Raw genomic sequence first — 24851 nt, forward strand, 5'->3', positions numbered from 1 at the left:
GGGTAGAAGATTGCGCACCAGGCTGGATGCAATGAAGACTAGAGTGGAGGGGAAGGTGATGCACAGTCAGCTCACCCAAATGCAGCCGCGGAGGAGCGACAGAGACTGTTTTTGTGTTAATGACAGCGTTGTAGTTCGCAATTACAGAGGCTCAACGAAGTGGGTTCGCGGAACCGTTCTGAAGAAGACTGGACCGGTCTCTTACAAAGTCATGGTAACCAGCCCCCGAGGCAAGTTCATCTGGCGTCGACATCTCGACCAGCTGCTGGCTGGCGCAGGCCCTATGGTGACACCAAGGGCATCCGACTCAGACTTCAGCGGAAATGTTCCTGGCCTTCCCTCGAAAGCGAGACTGGTGACCAGCCAACGTCAAAAGAGCCGGTGCCCGTGGAGTCTGTCCCAGCCCCCGCTCCTCCATTAGAGACATCAGCTCTGCAAAGGCGCTACCCGTTAAGACAACGCCGTCCAGCCGATCGAGACGGAGCCCGCTCTTTAACTATTGTATAAGATACAAGTGCACCCTCTAAAGTAAAAGGGAGGAGTGTTGTGTTATCATCGCCGCTAGAGCGATAGCGGCTGCGCGACTATCGCGACAGCTCACTATATCAACCCAGGCATGCGGCCACCGAGCTGCATTCCACTAAGAGCCGTCATGGAATAAACTACGTTTGGTTTTGTTTACGCCTTCTTCCTTCGTCTGCGGTTTCCCCACAACGAAAACACGACACTTTTGGTCGGGCTTGGGCGGGCAGCCCAACGTAAAAACGGGCCCGGGCCGGGCCCGGGCTGAAAAAATCGGCCCATGCAGTGCTCTAGGCTGTATAGCCTATGTGGTTACGACGCTCGCCTTGGGACCGGGGGGTAGCGGGTTCGAATCCTGCCTCGACAAGAAAGTTTACTTTTTTTTTCTTTCGTAGTTTCTTGATACGTACCACCAACGACAAATTACGGCTGGCTTAAACAGCTTCGCTGTTAAAACAGTCCACTGACTACGTTTCTTTGATGACGGTATCCAAACGGCCATTTGGCATAATACAGTGTAACGACTAACCTACAACGGCATGTCTCATGGCACCAAATATCAGCGTATTTTGTCTTCGGGTGGTGATCGACAGACTTGAAAGAAGTATGACGCACCACCGTCTTTCAGTGACGATATTGGACAGCTTTATTCAAAGTTCAGCGTCAGTTCGCCACGCGTTGCCTTTACACAGGCATTGGTGACCCTAAAGCCTATAACCTTAGAACTTAATTCGCACTGTCTCACACAACGATGGAGATTCTCGCCCTCTGACAGGACCTGACATGACAAGACGTATACAGGCGTGTTCAGTTCTTTGTCTAGGATGCTGATATTGTGCAGGTGGAGTGAAAGTTGCCCATATATAGCACTGCTCAGTCGGGGCAGCATACGTGCTTGATGTACGACACCATGCAAATAATGCTTGCCGTTATTGCACTCCTACGACTTATGATGTGCTGCTATGCAGGTGAGTGAGTGGACGTATGGTTAATTTTTTTGTATCATTACTGGTGCTACGATAGTAATGGTTATATAATGCAGTAGATCGAATAAAGTTACCGTAATGCAATTGCCGTAATGGTATGTGCTATTCTCTGTTTGGTATTTCCTGAATTTCATGTGCACTTTTCTGCAAGGTAATAAAAGAAATTTTGTAGAAAGAATGCACGCAAAAGCTGCACGCGCCTCATTTTCACTAAGCTTTTTCTATGTAGAAAGGCAGTCTGTTTCTCTGTTTTTATCGAACTTAAATGTATATCTGTGCAACTACGCGGAATTCATCATATAATGAATCATGCCATACTTGCGTTCACCGGCAGCTGTTTTAATGTGGTGAAAGGCCATAATCCCTCAGAAGGCCGGTTTCGCCCTAAATTCAAATCACAACAAATTAAAAGAAACATTAGTGGCGAAAATTACTGCACTTTGAGAATTTGGGCTTGAAACTTACTCCTTAACGTCATAACTACGGCGTGATTTTTGAAATTGTGAATGATTTTTTTTTGTAATTATCCGACCTTGTCATCAAAAAGCCGAGTGACTTACTTTCCCGATTTTCTTTCTTTTTTATTGCAAATGCTGAATTCATAGGTTAATTTAGTGATCGACTTGCGTTCTTAGTTACGTAGCTCAACTATAAGTTCTGATATTATTTAAATTTCTTCTATGCATTTTTTCATGGAGCAGCAAAAGAACTTCATGTCTATCCTCGTATATTACAAGAGCGTACGACAGCTGGAAATTTGGTTCTTCAGCTTAACGAGAAGATGACGCTCAATCTTGAAAGGAGCACCAGTACTGGCTGACAACCTCATCTTTGTTACAAATAGCAAAGGTCTAGACGAGGTGGAAACAGTAAGTGCAAGATCTTGCATGTTTTGCAGTTAGTAGAATCAAAACAGCTTGTAAGAATAGAAATGGAGTGTTTCTACTTAATCTTCAGATGTCTTTCTTGTGGATGAATGACGTGTTTAATCATTGTTACGTTACAATACACGAATGGGGAAGTGTACGGTCATCGCAATATATTCATCATTGAAAGCGACGTGCGTTACTCCGTCACGAGTACAAAGCTTTGGCACATAAAAGTTGGTTGTGAAACTAGTAGGTACATTGCTCATGGAAATAGATTTTTCAGCTACCAATCACCCTATCAAATAAAAAAACGTTTTGCATGCCCACGTTTAGAATTAATCCGCAATTTTCTCACAATTCATTCTGTCGTTCGTGAAATTGCTCGATTTGCCCTCTACAAATCCTCAACACGTAGTCTCTGGCACGTAAATCCCTTCCAACTTTTGAGCCACTGAGGCCATCTTGCAATTCTGGAGGATGGCGACGGTAAGCATTTTTACTACCAGAAATGTGAATTTCTTCACATTTCTGCACTAGGCTGCGTCGTGGCCTAGTGGTAGAGCGCCCGGCCGCCTCGGCTGCAGGTTCAATTCCCACCACCGCCGGGCACCCACTGGTTCAAATGGGCACAAGCGTATCCCGGCTTGGCGTTCGGCTTTCTTCAGGGGTGATACGGTTGGGAAAAGAGCCTGCGCCCTCAATCCCCGTCGAAACTCTCGTGAGCACAAAAAAGTGATGTTTGGGCCGCTCCCACGGCAGCCTTTTTCCATGTGGCGCCCCAAGCACCTATTGAGGTAGGGACGCCTTCGGGTTGGGGACAAACACCTCTTCCCAAGCGTTGAGGTCTCATGATAGCCGAGCACCAGGCCGGGAGCGCGCTTGTACCTATTTTACCGGTAGGTACCCGGCGGCAGCACTTGCCTCCCACAGCCGCGGCGGATGCTCTTCAACAAAGCCGTCTGTGGTTGGAGAAGAGGCGGCCGGAGACCACTCCTGAAATCTCTATTGGGCCCTCTTTCGAGATGTGAACCCCTATGAGAGCTGAGCACCAGACCATCAGAAAAAACCGGTGGGTTCCCGGTGGCACCGGAATTTGAACTCGGTACCTTCCGCATGTGAGGCGGATGCTCTTCTAGGCCACTGCTGCGTTTCTTTTTTTTTATTGCGCTCACGAGGGTTTCGACGGGAATTGAGGGCGCAGGCTCCTTTCCCAAGAGCATCCGCCGAGGCTGTGGGAGGCAAGTGCTGCCGCCGGGTAACTACCGGTAAAATAGGTACAAGCGCTCTCCCGGCCTGGTGCTCGGCTATCATGAGACCTCAACGCTTGGGAAGAGGTGTTTGTCCTCAAACCGAAGGCGTCCCCACCTCAATAGGTGCTTGGGGGGGGGGGGGGGGGGGCACATGGGAAATGACCGCCATGGGAGCGGCCCAAACATCACCTTTTTTGTGCTCCCGAGGGTTTCGACGAGAATTGAGGGCGCAGGCTCCTTTCCCAAGAGCATCCGCCGAGGCTGTGGGAGGCAAGTGCTGCCGCCGGGTAACTACCGGTAAAATAGGTACAAGCGCTCTCCCGGCCTGGTGCTCGGCTATCATGAGACCTCAACGCTTGGGAAGAGGTGTTTGTCCTCAAACCGAAGGCGTCCCCACCTCAATAGGTGCTTGGGGGGGGGGGGGGCACATGGGAAATGACCGCCATGGGAGCGGCCCAAACATCACCTTTTTTGTGCTCCCGAGGGTTTCGACGAGAATTGAGGGCGCAGGCTCCTTTCCCAAGCGTATCACCCCTGAAGGAAGCCGAATGCCAGGCCGGGGTACCCTTGTGCTCATTTGAACCAGTAGGTGCCCGGTGGCGGTGGGAATCGAACCTACTACATCCCGCAGCCGAGGCGGGTGCGCTACCACTAGGCCACGGCTGCGGTTTTTCTTCCACCATCTAAATACGAGGGACGACGGTATAGCAAAAGACTTGACAAACCTAACTCAAGAGAAGTAAGTTATGCGACCTTATCTTACAACAGAGTTGCTGATAGCCACTACGGTCGCGTTATTCTAATCTGTTAAAACTAAGTTCTGCGGTTTAATGACCCGAATGTACACAGTGGGTTATGACAAACAGTCGTAATTGAAGGCTCCAGACTAATTTTCACCAAATGAGGCTCATTAACGAGCATGGCAATCTAAGCGCCCGAACACCTTTACACTTTGCCCCAACCAATTGCGGCCGTAGAGGCCGCGAAGTAAACCCGTGATCTTGGGCTCCGCAGCCGAACGCATTGCCACTGAGCCAGCAAGGCAGGCGTTCTTCATGCATGCAACGCATGAACATAAATGAAGCACAAATAAAGTATCGCGAATTGGGAAGCACGACTCTGCTTTTTTCGTAGTCTGCAGTGTCGTTAGCTTTCAGCAGAACAGCTTTCCAAGATATTCCTGCACGTGCTGTGGGAAGAAACAGGAGCGCCATTACATACGCAGCACAAGCTGCAAGCAGAAATCTCGAAAGCGCTCTTATAATTTCGAAGTATCCATGAAACTATTCTTGATTTGCGAAGTTATCCAACTGAGGCACGTACACGTTGTTTTATGCAAGATAACGATAAGAAGTCAACCTACCATGAAGCATAGGAAGTCATAATGGCTTTTAGTGGCTCTGTTATCTGTTGGCTTATAATGTTTGTAACTAACAATACACTGAACCCCTCGGATCCTCTGATTGTGTTCATGTATGGCTTAGTTCCATAAGCCACTGCTAAAATTTATACAACCCCTTTCCCCAGGGGGAGGTAGCAAACTGGACGTGCATCTGGTTAACCTCCCTGCCTTACCATTTTTCGATCTCCCTCGCTCATGCATGAGGAGTGCCGTCATTTACATAAACTCTTGTGCCGCTTGGTATTTTGGTCGAAATAAACAAAACTGCAACATTTCAGTGAAGGGAACACATACAATTCAAGTCTCTAATTAACAAGCTGAACATTGTGCTTTGTCCTGCGTTCAATATCCGCCCCTCGAAAGGAATTAAATCGCAACTACACAATTTACTGAGGCGAAACATTGCAACTAACCATAAACTGGTAGTATTCTAAAATATATGCATTAGGCAGTGTGGCGAAGCTGGAACATTTTTTATGAACAATGTCAAATGCCATGACCTAAATTAATTCCGTATTAATCGCAAATTAAATTAAAAGGTTCTGTATAGAAATTTCAGAAAGATGCAATAAAACAGAGCTGCATTTCATAGCGCTAATAATAATGGCGTTCGCAGGTACAGACATCTCATATTCAAGAGACCATATACCATGATACACATCATCAATCCTCTGTGACGGTACGACAAAAAGATGGCAACGTGGAAGTCGTAAGTAAATGATTCTGCAAAGGCATGCTCATCAGATTCGCTAATGTGTAAAGGAATGATCGAGGAAGAAGCACTAAGTTTAACGGAGTAGCACTTAATTTTTCTTTTTTATTCTTTCGCCATCATTTCGGTTATTTTCTGCACCGCTAACTTTTCCCGGAACAGTAACCAGACATCTCGTCCTAATGTACTGAAGGTTAATGTAATTGAAGAAGTTTCGATGGCAGCCTAGAACTTTTTTATAGAACGGATCAATAATAATAAGCAAGGACAGGGTTATATTTCCGCTTGACTTTTGTTGGGCAGCGTTTTATATATATCACTTAAAGCACGAAGCAAGGAAAAGCATGTGATCCACCCGGGAGCAAAGTGGACTGATGCGCAATGAGTCCACCACGTGACCCTTGCTACCACTGTTTCGGTAGAGTGTACTAGAATGGGGGAGTGGGTCCAGTGGACACCTTGGCAAGCGCCGAGAGTGAAGCAAGAAACGTTGAAATTGCGGCGGCGCTGCCGTCGCCTTATTCTGAATCTCCGGCCAATAAACTTTGGCTCCGGCTGTTTCGGCAGCGCTTATTGGCTGAGGCGAGCTCACGGGCTGAGTAGCTGTCGTTTGCATTCTGTCTGCCGCTCTTTTTCCATTTTGTTTACAATACATCGGTGGGGAATAATATCAGTGTTGCCGCCACCGAGTATCCGCCAGTCAAAACTCCATGCAGCTGCGGTAACGTCTCCGACGCGACAAGCGTCCGACCAGCGCGCGGGGCCGCTCATTCGAAAGAAAGCGACGGTGGCGCCACCAACGTTTCAATAAAGAAAGCTTCAGCGGGAGCCTGCGTTGGACCCACTCCCCCGATCTAGTACACTCTTGTTTCGGGAATCGGCACACTTAAATCGGTGAGAAACTGGCAGAGCAAATGTGCCGAACCCCGAAAAGGAGGCAACAAATGTTTAACTCTATTAAAGGAATAATGCGCTCGAAGTCGCATATTTGTAGCAGTCAGAATAATTAGCTACCGTTCCTAGTTTGCGAATTTCCTTAAGAGCAGGACCGTTCGCCAACACATTTGTTGGGGTAGTACAGAGAGGCCGTAGAACCTGACTCAATGACATCTGGCCTCTTGGCGTTCAAGTTCAGAGGTCAACTGACACGCACCAACGCCTCCTAGATAGCACAAGACCTGTGTAATTCGATCTGTAGCGTCATGTTATCTTGCCCCGACGGCCATAAAATCTAATGGGGACGCTTCCGAGTAAGTCGCCGTGATTCTGACGTCACCGCTTTCGTCACGCTGGGCTTGGCGGTGGAAATTTCGGTCCAAGTAGAATGACATCTTAAAGCCGAGTGCATAGGCCTGCTATCTAGGAAGCGTTGCATGCACTCATTGATTGTAGCTTTGTATCGTCACACATAAGCTATAGTTCAATAAAAAATTGCAGCTGGCAGCTCATATACACGTCATAAGCGTTCGCTTCCTGTTAGACAACCATCATTAGTCCTCACTTAGTTACCTATAAAAAAGAATGAAGTTATCTTGGAAGAAAATGAAGCCCGAGCTTTGGCATCATCATCATCATCATTTGGAAATATTGCGTCGTAATCAAAGTAACAAAATAGTTATTTGGTGCCTCAGATTACAATATATCTTAGCGCATTACGGTCATCATTTCTGAATAATTGAAGACATGTCTCGTAACCAAGTAACCAACATGCTAGTCTTTTTATATGTGTTTACAACCAATAAGCAACATCTGTCACCATGAATAGATTTCCTTACCTTTTTGACGTGACATTGAGCTGCTGCGGGAATGAACCGAGGTCTGCACCAGTTCTTCGTTTTTACATTATATTTCAGGTTAAGAAGTCTTAACACCAAATGCTAAGTTTGAAACCTCAAAATTCTGATTCAGTCACATTATACTTACCTCACACCCAATATTGGCCTTTCTGAAGCTCTTAAGCAAATTTTTGTTTGTGAATAATTTAGAAAAGAAAGTCTCAAGTTACTGTTTGAATTAGGCTCTTGCTCAAATAAAGTTTCACTGTTTTTTCTTGCACAAATAATGCCATAAATGAAGGTCACAAATTGTTTTAATTTCCCCCGATGTGGAACTGTGTTCGGGGGCTACAATATTAAAGAATACATCATCATCATCATCATCATCATCATCATCATCATCATCAACAACAACAACAACAACATCATCATCATCATCAGCCTATATTTTATGTCCACTGCAGGACGAAGGCCTCTCCCTGCGATCTCCAATTACCCCTGTCTTGCGCTAGCGTATTCCAACTTGCGCCTGCAAATTTCCTAACTTCATCATCCCATCTGGTTTTCTGCCGACCTCGACTGCGCTTCCCTTCTCTTGGTATCCATTCTGTAACCCTAATGGTCCACCGGTTATCCATCCTACGCATTACATGGCCTGCCCAGCTCCATTTCTTCCGCTTAATGTCAACTAGAACAAGAATACATAGTGCATTCCTAAAATATACCAACACAAGCTGAGTTACCTGGCAACTCAATGGTGCTTTCCGCTATAGATTCTCGCTGTTACCGCCAAATCTTCGTTCTGTTCAATAAATATTATCTAAATGTCTTACTATATTTTAGTTTTGCAACCTCCTTTGAGAATTCATTTAAAACGCCAATATTGAAAACTGAGTACCTGCTGTTGATAATAGCTTTATTAATTTTTGTGTTAAGTATACAAAAATCAAAAGACTTCAACAGTTACCCTGGTTCCGTTTTTCCTGTAGGAAGGTATTATCAACGACAACCTGAGAATTAAGCCTCTCCCAGAAGGCGAACGTTCATTGGAAGGTCAGATGCTGCACAAGATGTACGAAGTCGATATCAAAGAAAATTTCATCAGGGCGGGTGAGCAATTTCTCTTCTTTGTTCCACAGTGGTACGGACTTACAGGGTATAAATATACTGGGTGCTTATAATACGTAATCTGCCAGCTTGTTCAAAATAGGACTTCAAATACTTTTTTTTGTTTACAGCGGTGAAACACTTCCGCCAGCTGAATGTTCCTCTGTCTGAAAGCCTTATCAATTAACGCTAACTGTCTTTGAAGAAGAAAGCGGACCCGCTCTCCGCTCTTAAGTATATGTGAAAACACCGATAAACACCAATGGTCGTGCACAGATACTTCGAAATTGCATCATGATACAGATATCAGATACTGAACGCACAATGACAGTTTTATATTCATCATCAGAGCTCCATTCCAAGGTCTTCCGGAAGCCTAGAACGTAGTTGGCTGGCGAACATTTTATCGTGCCAACAAACATGTTTCCTTTCAAGTTCTTTCTATTAACGTCGATGACTTTTTTTATCGTTCTAACTTGAAGCACGCTTCTACTTTTCCATAACTTTATGGATGTCGTAGTGCTTGCATTGGATCAATGTAGCTGCAAGTACAGAATCAGCCATTTTTGTGTGCCTTCTTAGTAAATGTTTAGAATACGTTGATATGAGGGCCGGGACACCAGCAAGTCATCCGTCAGTGTCTAATTACAACTCTCACGGAAGCATGATAGAAATGGCGCGATGAACGCATTGCGGCCAAGGCTGAAAAAAAAAAAAAGAAACGCATGGCGTTGGACATCACAATTACAGATTCTATACGAGCAATTCGCAAGAATTGGAGACATTTGAACGTAGAGGAGCGCTGAATTGCCGATCAAAGGAATGAATGAATGAATTCTGGGGTTTTACGTGCCAAAAAAACGCTTTGCTTATGAGGCACGCCGTAGTGGGGGACTCCGGATTAATTTTTACCAACAAGGGATCTTTAACGTGTCCCCAATGCATGGGAAACGGACGTTCTTGCATTTCGCCCCCATGGAAATGAGGCCGCCGCGGCCGGGATTCGATCCTGCGACCTGGTGCTTCAAGCGCCACACCATGGCCGCTAAGCCACCGCGGCGGGTATCCGATGAAAGGAACTCCGACGGAAAGAAAACCGATACAGACAGGATAGACGCTAACTGGCAACTGATTTTATTGAATCTTGAAGAATCCGGTAAGCGTATATTGCGCATGCGCGTGGACCAGATCGCTTCTGACCAAAGCGTACAAAACAAATAATAAGGAAAGTGGGTTAACCATGCGAAAGATACTATGTCGACAAATAGACAAAAAACATATCTTATCGAGACACCCGCAGATGCCTTATTTCAATTAGAATAACTTAAACTTGTGTCATTTGTGAGCCGTCCAGCGCGCAACCGGCTTCTCTGTCGGGCGGCACTGGCTCCTGCGCTCTGGTATCTGGTCTCGGAGACGATTAGCCCGTCACAGTCGGGAAAACGCGGCAAGAGATCCTTGACGCTCAACCGCTGTTTGTAGCACTGAACGTTGTTGGTCGCATTGGTCGCAGTCGGTCACAATGGATCAGGGTTGTCTACGAAGTGGCGTCTTGAATGAGGAGGTGAGCATCCGTCTTGGTATGCGATGCAACTTGCGCTTTTGCAAAGTGGCCCCTAACGGATAAAGGTTCCTCAAGGTTGTCGACCCGGTAGATCTTGTTAACACGCCGCGTGCTGCCCCGCCGTCCTGGCCAGTATTCCATGTGCAGGAGATGACGCGCCCTCTATCTGCAATGCGAAAGGCGTAGGATAGGAACATCATGGCCGCATGGGTAGACTTCAATGATGATGGTCTCGGATCCGCTCAGGTCTTCAGTAGTGGTGATCAGCGAGACGTCGCTAGGCGAGGCATGAACGTCTCCGCATTCGGTCAATGACTGCTGTGAAGTCCGGAAGTGTGGGTCGGACGGGTCTAGAAGTATGTTGTTCTTAGGATCCCTGAACATATCCGTGTGGTTTTGGAGCGTTAGTGCTCCATCATCCCAGCTAGACGACCTTTTGCGTGCAGACGAGCTGTCCAAGATTGAGGGCGAGCTACAAGGTGATGGTCGGCCAGAAGCCACAACTTCGGAAGAAGTTGACAAGGCCGCGGTGTCCACAGAGAAAGACGGCCGGTGCTCGTGATCACGAACTTCACTTTCCGCGGCCGTCGTTCTAGGTTGAACATAGCTTTTGGAAATTCTGAGCCCGGAGGCCGACTGGCGGCAGGTCACATCGGAAGCGGTGGTTCGCCGGGCGTTTCCCGTAAGCTTGGATGGAGCCCATAGATTCACCCGGTCAGACGGTGCCTTGATGTGTCCATCCGATGGCCAGTTTGGAGGCCCCGTCGTCGACTGCTATGGATGGCAAGTGGTCTCGACCTCTGGTAACGAATGTGTCATGTCAGTTACCAACACAGAGTTAGCGGTCACATGTAGCGGAAAAGCAGTCTTAGCAGGGGGTCTGCCGCGGACCTTCCTGTTGGAGGGCCGCTGGGTGCACCTGACGCAGCATCGAAGCTGTATCTCGCAGGAGCGGCGTGCGCAGAAATGCGGTGGTCGGACTTGCCACAGGCATAAGGAAGGCGGCTGAAAGCAGCTATCTGCGATGCACTCCATTCAGGCCAGGACCGCTGCTTGATTGCTTCGTATAGTCTTCCCATGCCTTGGCGGCACCGCAAAGTCACTTCGCTGCAATCAACCATCTCTTTTGTTCTGGCCAAGCATGACGATCACCCAAGGCATTGATAGTTTAAACCCAAAGGATGACGTCGTATTGAAAGTCGCGGAACGCTGACATTTTCACAAAAGCCGGCTGCAGGGAAGCGTGGACGGCGTTCCCTGGCATGACGGAACCTCTGACGGATGCGAAGGCCGTCGTTATACCCTGGAGCTGTTGTGACAGCTTGGCGATGTAGGACGAGGATATTGGTACATCCCTGTCCTAGAGCCTCCGAGGAGACTTGGACGCCGTCCCCGGAGGTGCAGTGGGTTCTTGCAACGGTTGTAGGTTGGCTGGCTTCATACCTGAGGAAGCGGTATATACAAAACTACCAAAAATACTCTATCTCGGTTTCGGAGCCTATCTCCGTCTGAAAGTCTCTAAGTCAGGCCTAGCCCTGACTCACATCAAAGACTGGCCACCTCGGTCTTACTGCGCCGCAATGCAGAAATGCAGGTTCTTACGGACCGTCGGTTTGAAGTTCCTCTCGTAGAGTCCACGTCGTATTCATTCGCGGTGTCGCTGATGCCGTAAGTTACGATGACTCGTGGTTCCGTCGACCTGACCGAGTACGTGGCTGGTGCCCCGGTAGCCGCCGCTGACGTGTCAATTGCCTGGTTAGGCCTAACGAAGCGTTCTTCGCCCTCCGTCAATCTGCGTGGCGACCCGGTGTTCTGGTGATTGACGGTTGATCGGGCTCGGCCGAGGAAGTGGGGTTCTTGCGAAGAAGACCGGAACCACCGTGAGCAGCAGCAGCCGGTCCCAGGAGCTTCGCCCGGACGTCTCCGAGGTCTACAGCTACGCCTGAGCCTTGCCAGCGTCACGAGCTCCGTGGCCGGGCTCTCCGCACTCCCGTCGTCAGAGCATTGCCGACGAAGCGACCTTCCACGTCGATAATGCTGCTTCGTTGCTTCTCCCTCGCGGATTACACGTCGGTTCGCGTGCCTCGAGCGCTCGCGCGGTTTCGAACGCTCCGCGATCTTCTTCTATTTCGTTCTCTCGTGTACTGCGGGCATCTGACTCATGCCAGCATCCCATGTCTGTCATTAGTACGTGAATGTCTGAAAGCACCTAAAAAAGAGAGACAAGAGTCATGCACATTTTGACAGCTTGGACGGTAGCTAATAACATGTCGCACGACGCAACTTCTACATGCATAACTATGCTCCTATATAGCTGCGCATGTTCGATCATGCTCTGCTCTCTGCTCGTTTTAAGTACTTTAAGTCCCATGCAAGCTTTTGGGAACTAGTTCCATCATTCCCCATCTGAGGTGCAACCTGGCTCGAGATTATGTCACTGTGGTTGGTATTCTTCGCTCACTGCACCACGGGTAGCATTCTTCCGGGAGAGTGCTTGCATTGGGCAGGCTATCATACTTTTGCTGGTCAAGGCCATTGGTACTACAAGAAATGCATCAAAGCGTATCTTATACAACGAGCGACAACGGCGTTCGCACAGTCTCATTTTATTTTTGTGCACCGCTTTGATTTTTGAATAACGTAGGTACAGCGCAATACTTATTTGGAAGGAAACAATGAGACAGGAAAGAACACTGGTACAGCATTCTACATAACGTAGGTACAGCGTTCTTTCCTGTCTCTGTTTCCTTACTAAAATTGTTTCGCTGTACCTACGTTATTTATTTATTTATTTACAGAGTACCTACATCGCCATAAAGGCATTACGTAGGGGGGGAACAAAACATAACCAGTAATACAGAAAAGCGTTTGCACAGATATACTCACAAACAGAAGCACTACAATAGTATTTAGAGAGAGACACAAGTAATGTCAAACAAACAGGTTTTCAAGATATATAGGAAATACGCAGCTATATAGAATATATAGAAAATATGCAGCATGACCCAACTTGCCCAAATCAAGCTGTTGTTGGTTTGATTTTGTTCTTCACAAAATGAATGCAGCGGACGTATATAAAACGCACGTGGTTACGTCTCCATGGAATAAGTCGGAAGAATGCAGATATATTATTCGCATCGTGATGCAGTTCTAAGACCGTCAACGAAGTAATATAAGTCAATAAGTGGCATAGCTCGCGTTTATATAATTACAGCACCAGCTTAAAAAAAATCGCAACTTGGGACCCCGAGGAAACTAGGTGGGGACTCCGCGAGAAGCGGTTCCCGATGTAACAATTTTAGCACGGACAATCTATGCTAACGGGAGTGAATGATCGCACACCAACCAAAATGTAATCGCAACCTGACGAGCTTACATATTGTGTCCGTGACATCGGACGTGCCACGAGGAAATTCGAAACAATAGCCGTTGCATGTGAAACAATCAACCAAGAGGGTCATGGTGCTAAAATCGTGCGATGAGCTTTCAAAAGAGAGAAAAACTTTGATCACTTAGCAAAATGAAGCTGCGACATCAACGCAGAAACGCACAGAGAATGCGATGTGCGCACGAAACCGACCCGTTGAATCCTTTGAAAAGCGCGGCCGCCACGGCAAGCGCGAACGGAGGCAATGCACGGGAGGCGCATACGGGAGACGCGGGAGAGCTAGCGTTGGAAGCGGCCAAGCCATAGTAGCGCACCAACTGTTGCACCTTGCCATGTTATACTAGCCCGTGAAACTTCGTTGAAAATGTTTTATTAAAGCTTTTACAAATTTCGTAATAACCGCACACATTTTTATTGAAAGGTTTTGTTGTTTTGCCATCACGGGCACACGAAACTATGGCCCGGCTTTCAGATTGAGCTGACGTGGTAGGTTTGAATTGGCTGATATTGGTACGCGCGCTGTCTCCGTCTAACTAGCGGTCTACGCGAAATCGTCTCGAGCATAAACCTTGCAGTACGCTGGTTGTACACTGTATTGTGTGGAGCGCTGTTATATGACGATAACATAACGATGTAATCATTCCACTAATGGTGCTGTCGAAGGAATCGTTGCAAGCTTATGGTAAAGATGTGCGCATGTTTTGCTTGCAAGACTTGGAGATCGACCTTAAAAACGTTTACCAGAGCCTATACGTCTCCACCAGGTCTTACAGCAGAAGTCTTCAAGGCATATAATATAAGATGTGCAGAAGGTGTCTAATTTGGAGCTTAACATAGCACTAGTCGTGTGAAGCTGGGTCAAGCCGAGTCAGAAACGCTTGTAGCCGACTTTTGCTTCCTGGGAACCTATGACAGATTGTAAAATTGGGGAGCTGTTAAGGGTATTTGATTTATTTTGCTAACAGTATACATGGACGTTTGCATGTATGCTTCACATTCATCACACGAAGCCGTCACTTTCACGAAATATTAAAAATGTTTATTAAGAACCACAGTCTAATCTATACATTCACATATCTTTTAAGGGCCGGAAGTTCTACGCCTGAAGGAGGGTAACAACCGCAAGAATAGCAACGGCAACCCTAAGGGCGGGAACTGTAAGTACCATTCGATACGCGGATTTCTTCTAGCCTCAACTACTGTAAAGCAAAGCAGGCAGATCGGAGTCCAGTGGATCAGAATATCTAAAAAAAAAAGGTCGCAGTTTCGCATTGATTGCCACAGCAAATTTATAGATAGCTATACAAAGTAAGGATAGTAGTTTTACCGTCCGTACGAACTTGCAATCATTCGCTTACTAACTAAACTAAGAAGCATGGCGTCAGCGCACGCAGGCAAATATAAACACATCAAACTCGATGAGCGCGGACACTCGCTTTCAAAACGCGCGCGTGAGGAAAAGCGGCAGAAGCAGCGAATGATTGACCTTCCTGTTGTCCATCGCTTCAACGCAAACTGAGCGACGAAAACGCCGCACGTAGAAAGGTATGAGCCGTCGAAGCGCCTATGCTCTACCCTCAACGCAGATCGCTTTCAAGATATGGCGCGCGCGGCCGCGCAATTTGCAGTTGCTGCGGGAGTACAACGTTGCCTCCCCCACACCTCCCCTCACTCCGGAACTTAGCGCGCGACGGAAGATGGTCGCTTCCTCGCCGCTTTCCTCCCTTGCATGCGCGATTGATCCATAGCAGCACAAAGCGGAATCACTGGCCACTGCTGTCGCTCTTTATTATGCCAGGATCCGGATAACGAGTGTCCGCGGTCATCGAATGATATCTGTTAGTGCTTGCTAGCGTGCGCATGATCACGTGCTTGTTAATTTAGTGTGTAAGCGAGTGTTTACAGCCGTTTATGCAGATAATAAAAATAATAACCTCACTATGTATAACTCTGGAATAATTTGATATCTCAATCAATGATTCGCCTTAGCGTGGAAGCTTGGGCGTGTTGGTAATTCATTGGAAAAAACAGTGCAAAAAAGACAGGTACGCGAGAGAGCGACGCGCACTCAGCGCTGACTTGCAACGGTTTATTCATGAAGACATGAAGGAATAAATATACATGGTACTACCATGCGCAACATGTGAATAATCAGGAACAACCTGGAGAATAATTTTCAATGCTGATAATGATAGCCACATGCTGGCGATGTACACTGGCTGTTTGCCACTCAAACCTTGTTAAGATATGAGATTTCCTGACATGACAGTGCAATCGAATCAGAACTGTAGCACGAGCTATCAAATTTCCTGATGAAATATGCCTCAATGATTTCACGTTTCAGCTATGAATTATGCCAAGCCAGCACGTTGCTTTTGCCAAAGTAGGGCTTACACCCGTGATCACGGCAATGAATATCCAGGTAACACTGTACGGTGTTGTACACATTATTATGGTGCTTCTTCAGACGATCATTTAGGCACATGCCGGTCTGTCCCACGTACTTTTTTCCACAAGAGAGAGGGATCACATACACCACGCCAGTGGTGCAGAACACTAAGCCATTCCTGTGTTTCACAGAACAACTACCACGCCTGGTTTGTGAGCCAAACTTGCAAAGCTTAATGAGAGCAGCATTATGGGCAAGTTGGTAGTCCATTACTAAAGTATAATTGCGCAACAAAAGGACGTGGACGGCAGAGAAGAACACACACACCAAGCGCAAACTTTCAACTAAATTTATTGTGCCACTGAATCAGTTTATATGTGTGAAGCAGTATAGACTGCGCATGCGCTTATATGAACTAAAAGAATTGCGTATTCGTGTAACATAGTTACGAGTCAAGTGATGCCGCCTCCAATAACTGAAGCGCAGATGATTGCGAAATTGGGTGATAAGTGTGTTAAGTTTCCCTTCACTGGCTCTCACAGAAAAAGAACTAAGTCTCTTGGAGGCGGCATCACTTGACTCGTAACTATGTTACACGAATACGTAATTCTTTTAGTTCATGTAAGCGTATGCGCAGTCTATACTGCTTCACACATATAAACTCCTTCAGTGGCACAATAAATTTTGTTGAAAGTTTGCGCTTGGTGTGTGTGTTCTTTTCTGCTGTCCATGTCTTTTTGTTGCGCAATAATACTTTAGTAATTGCAAAGCTTCGATAGTTTTTCCGGAGCGGAAAAAATCACCGCAACACCAGTGCGTTGTCCTACCTTCTGCAGCTTGTGGGACACATCATGTATATAAGGAAGTACTGCAAGTTTTTTACTCGCCGTGGTTACTCAGTGGCGATGGTGTTCGGCTGCTAAGTACGAGGTCGCGGGATGGAATTCCGGCCACGGCGGCCGCATTTCGATGTGGGCGAAATCTGAAAACACCCATGTACTTAGATTTAGATGCACGTTAAAGAACCCCAGGTGGTCCAAATTATTCTGGAGTCCCCCACTATGGCGTGCCTCATAATGAGATCGTCGTTTTGGCACGTAAAACCCAATAATTAAATGAAAAGTTTTTTTTTCTTTCAACTGGCGGACATGGTGTTCGATTATTTTCGCCCCTCTTGATTTGCTTAAAAAGCTTTTCCGCTACTGCTGATACTAAGGACTTCGTGTATCCGGCAGATAACAAGCGGATCAACCTGAGCATCAAAACTTCTTTGCATAGAATGTGCGATATGACCGTTTGAGGGCATTGACGAGGCACAAATTAACGATTACTCTTTTGACTTAATTTGAATGTGCGGACTGAAAAGACAGAAGCGGGTTCCCACTTCTCGGTTTGAAGGACCAGCACAAATCTCTACTGGACAAGCACAGCTTGACGTCCAAAAATCTTAAACAGTTAATTTCAGGTAGCTCACGTGTCCGCTCTAACGGATGCAGGTTTTGCCTGAATACACCGAACACTTTCTCTGCAGCCTTGCTAAAACACTTCCTCTGGACATTCGACGAGAAGTAAAAAAAAATTGTCTACATATCTGCACACTTTAACAACTAAGGACATGTCGAGACAAAAGTGCGGTCTTTATTTGCGAGGTAAATATCACTGAGGACAGGCGCAAGACAGGCACCTATGCAAATTGCACTTTTTTGAATGTACTGGCGTTCCTCCCAAGAAACAAAGGTTGATTTAAGGTAAAATGTCCACAATTCCAAAAAATCCACTGACCTCAATGCCTGTCTCGTTCTGTCTCGTTCCTGTCTCGATCCAAAGTTGTCGATGCATCCTTCTACACATTTTAGCATCTCGTCGTGTGGGAGGGAATAATACAGGTATTTCATATTGACTTAACTTAAACATTTTATCTTAAATCAACCTTTGTTTCTTTGGAGGCACGCCAGTACATTAAAGAAAGTGGAATTTGCATAGGTGCCTGTCTTGCGCCTGTCCTCAGTGATATTTACCTCGCAAATAAAGACCGCACTATTCGGACTTGCCTTGATATGTCTTTAGTTGCTAAAGTGTGCAGATATGTAGACGATTTTTTACTTCTCGTCGAATGTCCAGACGAGGTGTTTGAGCAGGCTGCAGGGAAAGTGCTGGATGTATTCAGGCAAAACTTGCATTCGTTAGAGCTGACGCATGAGCTACCTGAAAATAACTGTTTAAGATTTTTGGACGTCAAGCTGTGCTTGTCCAGTAGACATTTGTGCTGGTCATTCGAACCGAGGAGCGGGAACCCGCTTTTCTCTTTCCAGCCAGTACATTCAAAATAAGTCAAAAGAGGAATCATTAATGTGTGCCTCGACAATGCCCTCAAAAGGTCGTATCTCACATTCTATGCAAAGAAGTTTTGATGATCAGGTTGACCGCTTGTTATCTGCCGGATACACAAACGCTTTAGTATCAGCTGTCGCGGAAAAGCTTTTTAAGCAAGTCAAGCGGGGCGAAAATAATCGAGCACCACGTCCGCCAGTTGAAAAGAAATAAACTTGCAGTACTTCAGCATATACATGATGTGTCCCACAAGCTGAAGAGGGTAGGACAACGCGCTGGTGTTGCGGTGGTTTTTTCCGCTCCGGAAAAACTATCGAAGCTTTGCAAGTTTGGTTCACAAACCAGGCGTGGTAGTTATTCTGTGAAACACAGGAATGGCTTAGTGTCCTGCACCACTGGCATGGTGTACGTGATTCCTCTCTCTTGTGGAAAAAAAGTACGTGGGACAGACCGGCAGGTTCCTAAACGATCGTATCAAGGAGAACCATAACAATGTGTACAATACCATACAGTGTTACCTGGATGTTCACTGCCGTGACCACGGGTGTAAGCCCTACTTTGACAAAAACGAAGTGCTGGCTAGACATAATTCACAGCTGAAACGTGAAATCATTGAGGCAGATTTCATCAGGAAATTTGATAGCTCGTGCTACAGCTCTCATTCGATTGCACTGTCATGTCGGGAAATCATATCTTAACAAGGTTTGAGTGGCAAACAGCCAGTGTGCATCGTCAGCATGTTGCTATCATTATCAGCATTGAAAATTATTCTCCAGGTTTTTCTTGATTATTCACGTGTTGCGCATGGTAGTACCATGTATATTTATTCCTTCATGTCTTCATTAATAAACTGTTCCAAGTCAGCGCTGAGTGCGTGTCGCTTTCTCGTGTACCTGTCTTTTTTGCGCTGTGTTTTTTCCAATGATCCGCCTTTCGGGCGAAACTGTGACTTTTTATTGTTACGCGTGGCGTCGGCATACTACATTCGCGCAAGCTTGCATGTGTATGTGCGCGTGCGTTTCCTTGTGTGTATGAACTTTCAATACATATGCACTCCAAAAACCCGTTTAGAAGTGACTGTATAGGCGTAAACGAATACAGTGTAATAGTATTCATATAATTAGTAAAAACCAACATGAAAAAACAAAACAACTGCAATATCAAATATCTTTCTAGCTCCGCGCAAAACAGGAGAACCTGGGTCTGCCATCGAAAAATTTCCCGTGGAGCTTCACGTGATTTCCGACAAATTGCACCAACAAACTTTTAAGACGAATGAAGAGTTAATCACTTACTTGGCAGTCATGGCAAATGCGGTAAGTTTGCTTTGCAGCGGTTTTAGGTTTACTGCTTTGATTCATGTTATACTTCAAAGAGAACTAGGAGTCACACACATATTGATTCCACATCATAAATAGTCACATGCTAGCATAGTTGGCTTCTTTCCACAGTCCTCGTCAGGTGATTTGTGGGGAAGATACTTTTCCTACCGACTGACAGAATAAAGGTCTAGAAGACTTAGTTTGCTGCATAACAGAAAGTCGTGGTGTGACGCACATTCCAAAGCGAGTCTTTCTTTGCCTCTTCTTCCCACTTTGCGCGCCTTTGCTGCTGCTGTCTTGCCGAGTGCACATGCCCGATCATTGGGTACGTGCAGCTTGGTAGGCGGCACTGAGTAAGTCACCCTTGTTGGTCAATTAATTTTGAAGCAGGCATGTTTCAAAGTGAATCCTACTGAGAGAGAGAATAAAACATATATTAGTGAAAAATTAATAGTTTTGTGATCGGACCAACTGAGTCTGAATAGACAAGCAGAACAAGTGGCAAGAAGTGAACAAACTGGATAAAAAAGCTTGAAGAACTAGGCTACAGTGAAATTAAGGAGGAATCGGGAACACAAGCAGGCCGGGCGTGGCAAACAATTTCGGACAAGAACATGCTAGGAGCCTTGAGCCACATAGAAGTAAAAAAAAAAGGTGAAGTGCAGACATCGTAAACGCCACCGGCATTCGAGCTCCGTCATCCGAATCTCGGGATGCCGTCGTTGTCAGGACTTTTACGGTGACTCTCACAAAAGAGCGCATAATCTAAACCCGCGCCGTGCGTCACGCAAGCCAGCGAAAGAAGCACGCTGGCCCCGCGGCAACATCAGCAGAGGGGGAGAGCCCATACGCCTCAATCAGCCGACGCGACCGACCGGGTGTTCTGTGACCGACCGGCGCTATGTTCTCGGGAGAGTTAATGCGCTACATGTAAGCGGCGACGCATCGCCTTCCCCAAATGCGCTTGGAAATGCGAAGCGCAACTATCGCATTCGTGTAAACGCGGCTAGCATCTAGAAGCATCCACCAGTTACGCGAAGGCGACGGTAACCAGAGAGAGAGAGAAAGAGTGCGCGCGCCGAGACACATTCTCACTCGGCGAGTCGAGAGCGAAAGAGAGAGATTACTAGAAAGCCGAGCGCGCGCCAAAAGGATGAGTCACCACCTTCCTCGACGACGCTCCGACGGCCGCGGCTGAAAATGTGAGAAAACAATAGAAGATTCCCGGGCTTTGTTCGTGCTACGGGAGCACGACTTCGATAGGAAGGTTTGAGAACGCCTGTGAAGGCTATAAAAACGCCGTGCGGGAATCAGAAGGGGGATCAGACCGTGCCAGTGAAGAGATGCAACGTGAAGACTGACCGTGTGCGGAAGAAGGGTATTCCCCGGCAAGCTAGTTGACGAGTTCATCGAGGGTCTGCATTTCTGGAAGAAGTTTCTTCTTCAAGATTTGCCTCGAGCTACGCCGAGATCGTCCAGCTCAAGGCCAGCACGGCTGAATACGATTGGACACTTAAGCCCGACCCTCATAGAACGAATTTCCGTCGTCCAAGCGGCGAACTTCGTCCGACGGCGGCCGCTCTTCGGTCGGCGTCAAAAATCGCGACGCGCGCCACCGATTTGGAGGGGATAGATATTTTCGCCCGCCGCCAGAAGCGTCCAGCGCGCGGCGACAAGCCCGATCCAATCAGGAGGCAGCACTTCCGGCCGTTGCATCATGGGATTGAGCTTATGTAAAACATGGCGGCGGTCCCGGTCGCCCGCTTCGAACTGAATTTGGCGTTGTTTTTGTAGAATTCGCTTCGTTCGTAGCAACTGACTGCGCAAACGGCTTTTGCTTAGTCTCATGCCGCTTCGACGAGAGAGTGTTATGGCTAATCTTGAGGAATTTTCGAGATCGCTTCTCGTTTCGAACGCGCCTAAGCCTAGCGAGAGAAATTTTCATTGAGATGCGAGCGCCATCTGTCGGTAAAGTTGGGAGATAGGCGCGACGACGGCATATGGCCTCTGAGATGGGAAGCTTTCGGGGGCTATGGTAGATAGCTTGTACTGCTTGTCTGTTTCGCTGCAGATCGGCGGACATGGGAAGTAAAAATACAACGGCGCTCCTGGCTTCCATTGCGCTGCCTCTGGCACTTTCCTCATGCACACACACATAGAATTACTTGGTTGCCCTATGTATGCGAAATTCAAAGCGTAATGGAACCGCGTATGTTGTAGAAGAAATAACTCAAGAAAAATTATAAAACACTAAGTTATGACGTTATTAAGTGTCGCAACATGCTAAATCTTACTGTAGGTTACATTTAAAAAACAGTAATATCCTGCTTCACGGCTGGCCACATTAATAGCGGCTCGGCGGCGTTCGCCGCTGGATCGTCGCATGAGGGGCGGTGAGGCGAAAACACGGCGGCGCGTCTCGCTACACTTTTTGACGCGCGAACATCGTCGGGGAAGTTCGCTCCATGAGGGTCGGGCTTTGTTCCTATTCATATTGTACTTTACGTGTTGACTCTTAGTGCTTGACGTTAATTATTTTCCCGTGTTTTGTGAATAGCCATTTGAATTGTATTGTGATGTGTTTAGCCTAGGTCTGCACGTGTGTGTGTAACTGCCTTGTGTGAAGAATATATTTTGTTGTGTTTTGACAACTCTGGGTTCTGACTCGGTATTTGGACAGTAAACGGCGTTCACTGGCGCACCAGAGGGCCCATTATTAATTGTCCTTGCTTTCGTGGGGTTATTATCGGAAGCTGATAAGTAGGCTTTGGAATTTGGCCAGGCGTTGGCGCCTCGTTCAAGCGGTGTGTGACAGTGACCCACTGGCCCAAGTTGACTAATAGCTTGGGCCACTACGTTTGTTCTCGTGGGCGTGATGCCGTCGTGGTCGTTGCATATTCGGCATTCCAGCTTCTTCAGCCCACTCTGGTCATGCCGTCGACGTCACGTCATAGTCGTCATGAATTTGTTGTCACACCGCCGTCGCGGTGCCGTCATGGTCTCTCCATCGTCGTCCCTCCAACTGTGTCATCAGATTTTCGTCATGCTGTATCCGTCATGGCGTCGTTGTCGAGCCTTCATCGCCATACAGCCATTTTGATACAGTCGTCGTCATACCGTCGTCGTCGTCATACCGTCGTCGTCATCTCACAGTGATCATACCATTGTCATGGCGTTCTCGTCATTACGTCGCCGTCATGCTTCGTCTGAATATCGTCGTCGTGATGCCATCGTGGTCGTTCCTTTGTCGGCAAATCTAACTTCGTCATCCGACTCCCGTCATGCCTTTGTCGTCATGCTATAATGATCACGCAGTCGTGTCATGTCATCATACCGTCGTCGTCAAGCTGTCGTCTTACCATCGTCATCACTTCATAAACGCCATCCCATTTTTGTCATACTGCCATCGCCATGCCACCTTTCTCGTGCCATTGGCGTCACTCCTTCCTCATTCTATTGCAATCATGCTGTCGGCATTCTATCGTAATTATACCGCATTCGTAGCGTCCTCATCATACATTCTTTGTCACACAGTCGTCGTCATGTCATCGTGGTCGTTCCGTCGTCTTCATGCTAGTTTCGTCATCGTCGGTTGTCGTCATACCGTCGTCATCGCGACATCGTCATCATATACTCGGCGTCAACCCATTGTCCTTATGTCGTCGTCATCACGCCGTCGTCTTTATAGCATCGCCATCATTACAGATTGATCCTCACATTGTCGTCCTACTGTGTCGGCATACCACCTTCATAGTTCCATCTACGTCATTCCTTCTTCGTCATTCCATCGTCTTCATGCCGTCTTGATCACGGTCAACTTGGGCAATCGAGTGCCATAGCAAAGTGGGCCGATACCCAAGACAGTGTTTGTCGCATCCAGCCTAAGCATCGCAAGTCCCAGAATGACTACTGCTGCTGATTCTAAGTAACTGTATACTTCAGCAATACGGGTGTGTCACTGCACTGCTTGAATGATAATCGCGTTACCGTCCACAGGCACCGTGACATTGATTCTACTTCTTTTTTTTTCCTTCTCTTAAATTGATTTTAAAGCCAGTACCTTATATTAGGCTCACAAATCGTACGCGCGAGTCATTCTTGCTTTCTTCTGCGACAGAAAAGGGTGTTAAATTATGAGCGACAGTGCGTAACAAATATTCCTGTTTTGAATGTTACGCAGAAGCCACGGCGCCGTTGTTGTCACTGCGAAATGACGGACTACATAAAGTGAGCGCATATTTAGGCCATATTACAGCGAAGCCAGTTATGGCGGCTAGAAGCGGTGGAAAACGTCATATGCTCGTTTTCCTCCCCCCCCCCCCCCCCTCACTTCACCCCTCGGTGTCTTGGGCGAAATAAGCCATTCGGCAGGTCCATTCATTACACAGAGAATGGGTGTGCATGTTTAGGGAGATTTGCCAGCAATTTTTGAGTAGTGTGAGTTATTAAGACAATAAATTCGTAAACCCTCCTATTCTACATGTTGGGAGGTGGTGTGAGAAACACGTGTAAAGATGCCGCGCAGCCCTGGGAGAAGAGTAGAAAGCAGTAAACTTATATGTGGAGAAAATGCGGCCTTCACATGGGTAATACTCATTCAATGCTTGAAGTGTGTAATTTTGAGATTTGAAAATAATTACTGAATACTCGTTTTCTCCAGATTCTCATGCCCGATATACTATACAAGCGGTTGGTCTCTCCAATCTTTCCAGTGAAAGAAATGGTGCGCAATTTTATTTATTTAAATTGGGGACCATGTCGTGGATGGATCAAGCACAAGAATAGTTTAATCTGAGTCCTTGTAGGAAATTACTTGAGCAACCGTCCAAGGATATTATACACCTATCTTACAAACCACGTCCAAAGTTTACCGAATACCCTGGAAAAGGCCAACGTGCCACATACTTGCCATTTCGAGGAAATAGTGGCCATCTAATGGGTGATAGGCAAGGAAAGATTCAAGCGTATTTAATGAGTTTTTTTTTCTTCTTTTATTGCACTAGCAATAACATGATCACTCCAAGCGCATTTCTGCCGTCGGCATCACCGTCGTCGTCGCCGTCGCTGTGAGGTTCCGTATAAAGTCCAACGGCGATAAAATCGTCGCCGCGCGCCGCGCTCTGCGCTCTGTGTGCCAGTGAAACCGTACGACGGTGAGCCGGCAATCGCGGCTCAATGTAGCGCACGCGAGGGATGAAGGCAGGCCGGAAGCGCGCGGTCTTCTTTTGCGTGCG

General features: G+C 47.0%; 1 protein-coding gene across 1 annotated transcript in view; it reads left to right on the forward strand.

Moving 5' to 3' along the window:
- Positions 1–1369: 1369 nt before the first annotated feature.
- Positions 1370–24851, forward strand: part of LOC119463928 (venom metalloproteinase antarease-like TtrivMP_A) — a 143225-nt gene continuing 119743 nt past the window's right edge. The window contains 1 exon segment of the mRNA XM_037725414.2: positions 1370–1490. Within this exon segment, the coding sequence (XP_037581342.2) occupies positions 1421–1490 (70 nt within the window). The 5' untranslated portion in view covers positions 1370–1420.

The sequence above is a fragment of the Dermacentor silvarum genome, chromosome 9 (genome assembly GCF_013339745.2).
Source record: "Dermacentor silvarum isolate Dsil-2018 chromosome 9, BIME_Dsil_1.4, whole genome shotgun sequence".
Classification (NCBI taxonomy): Eukaryota; Metazoa; Arthropoda; class Arachnida; order Ixodida; family Ixodidae; genus Dermacentor; species Dermacentor silvarum.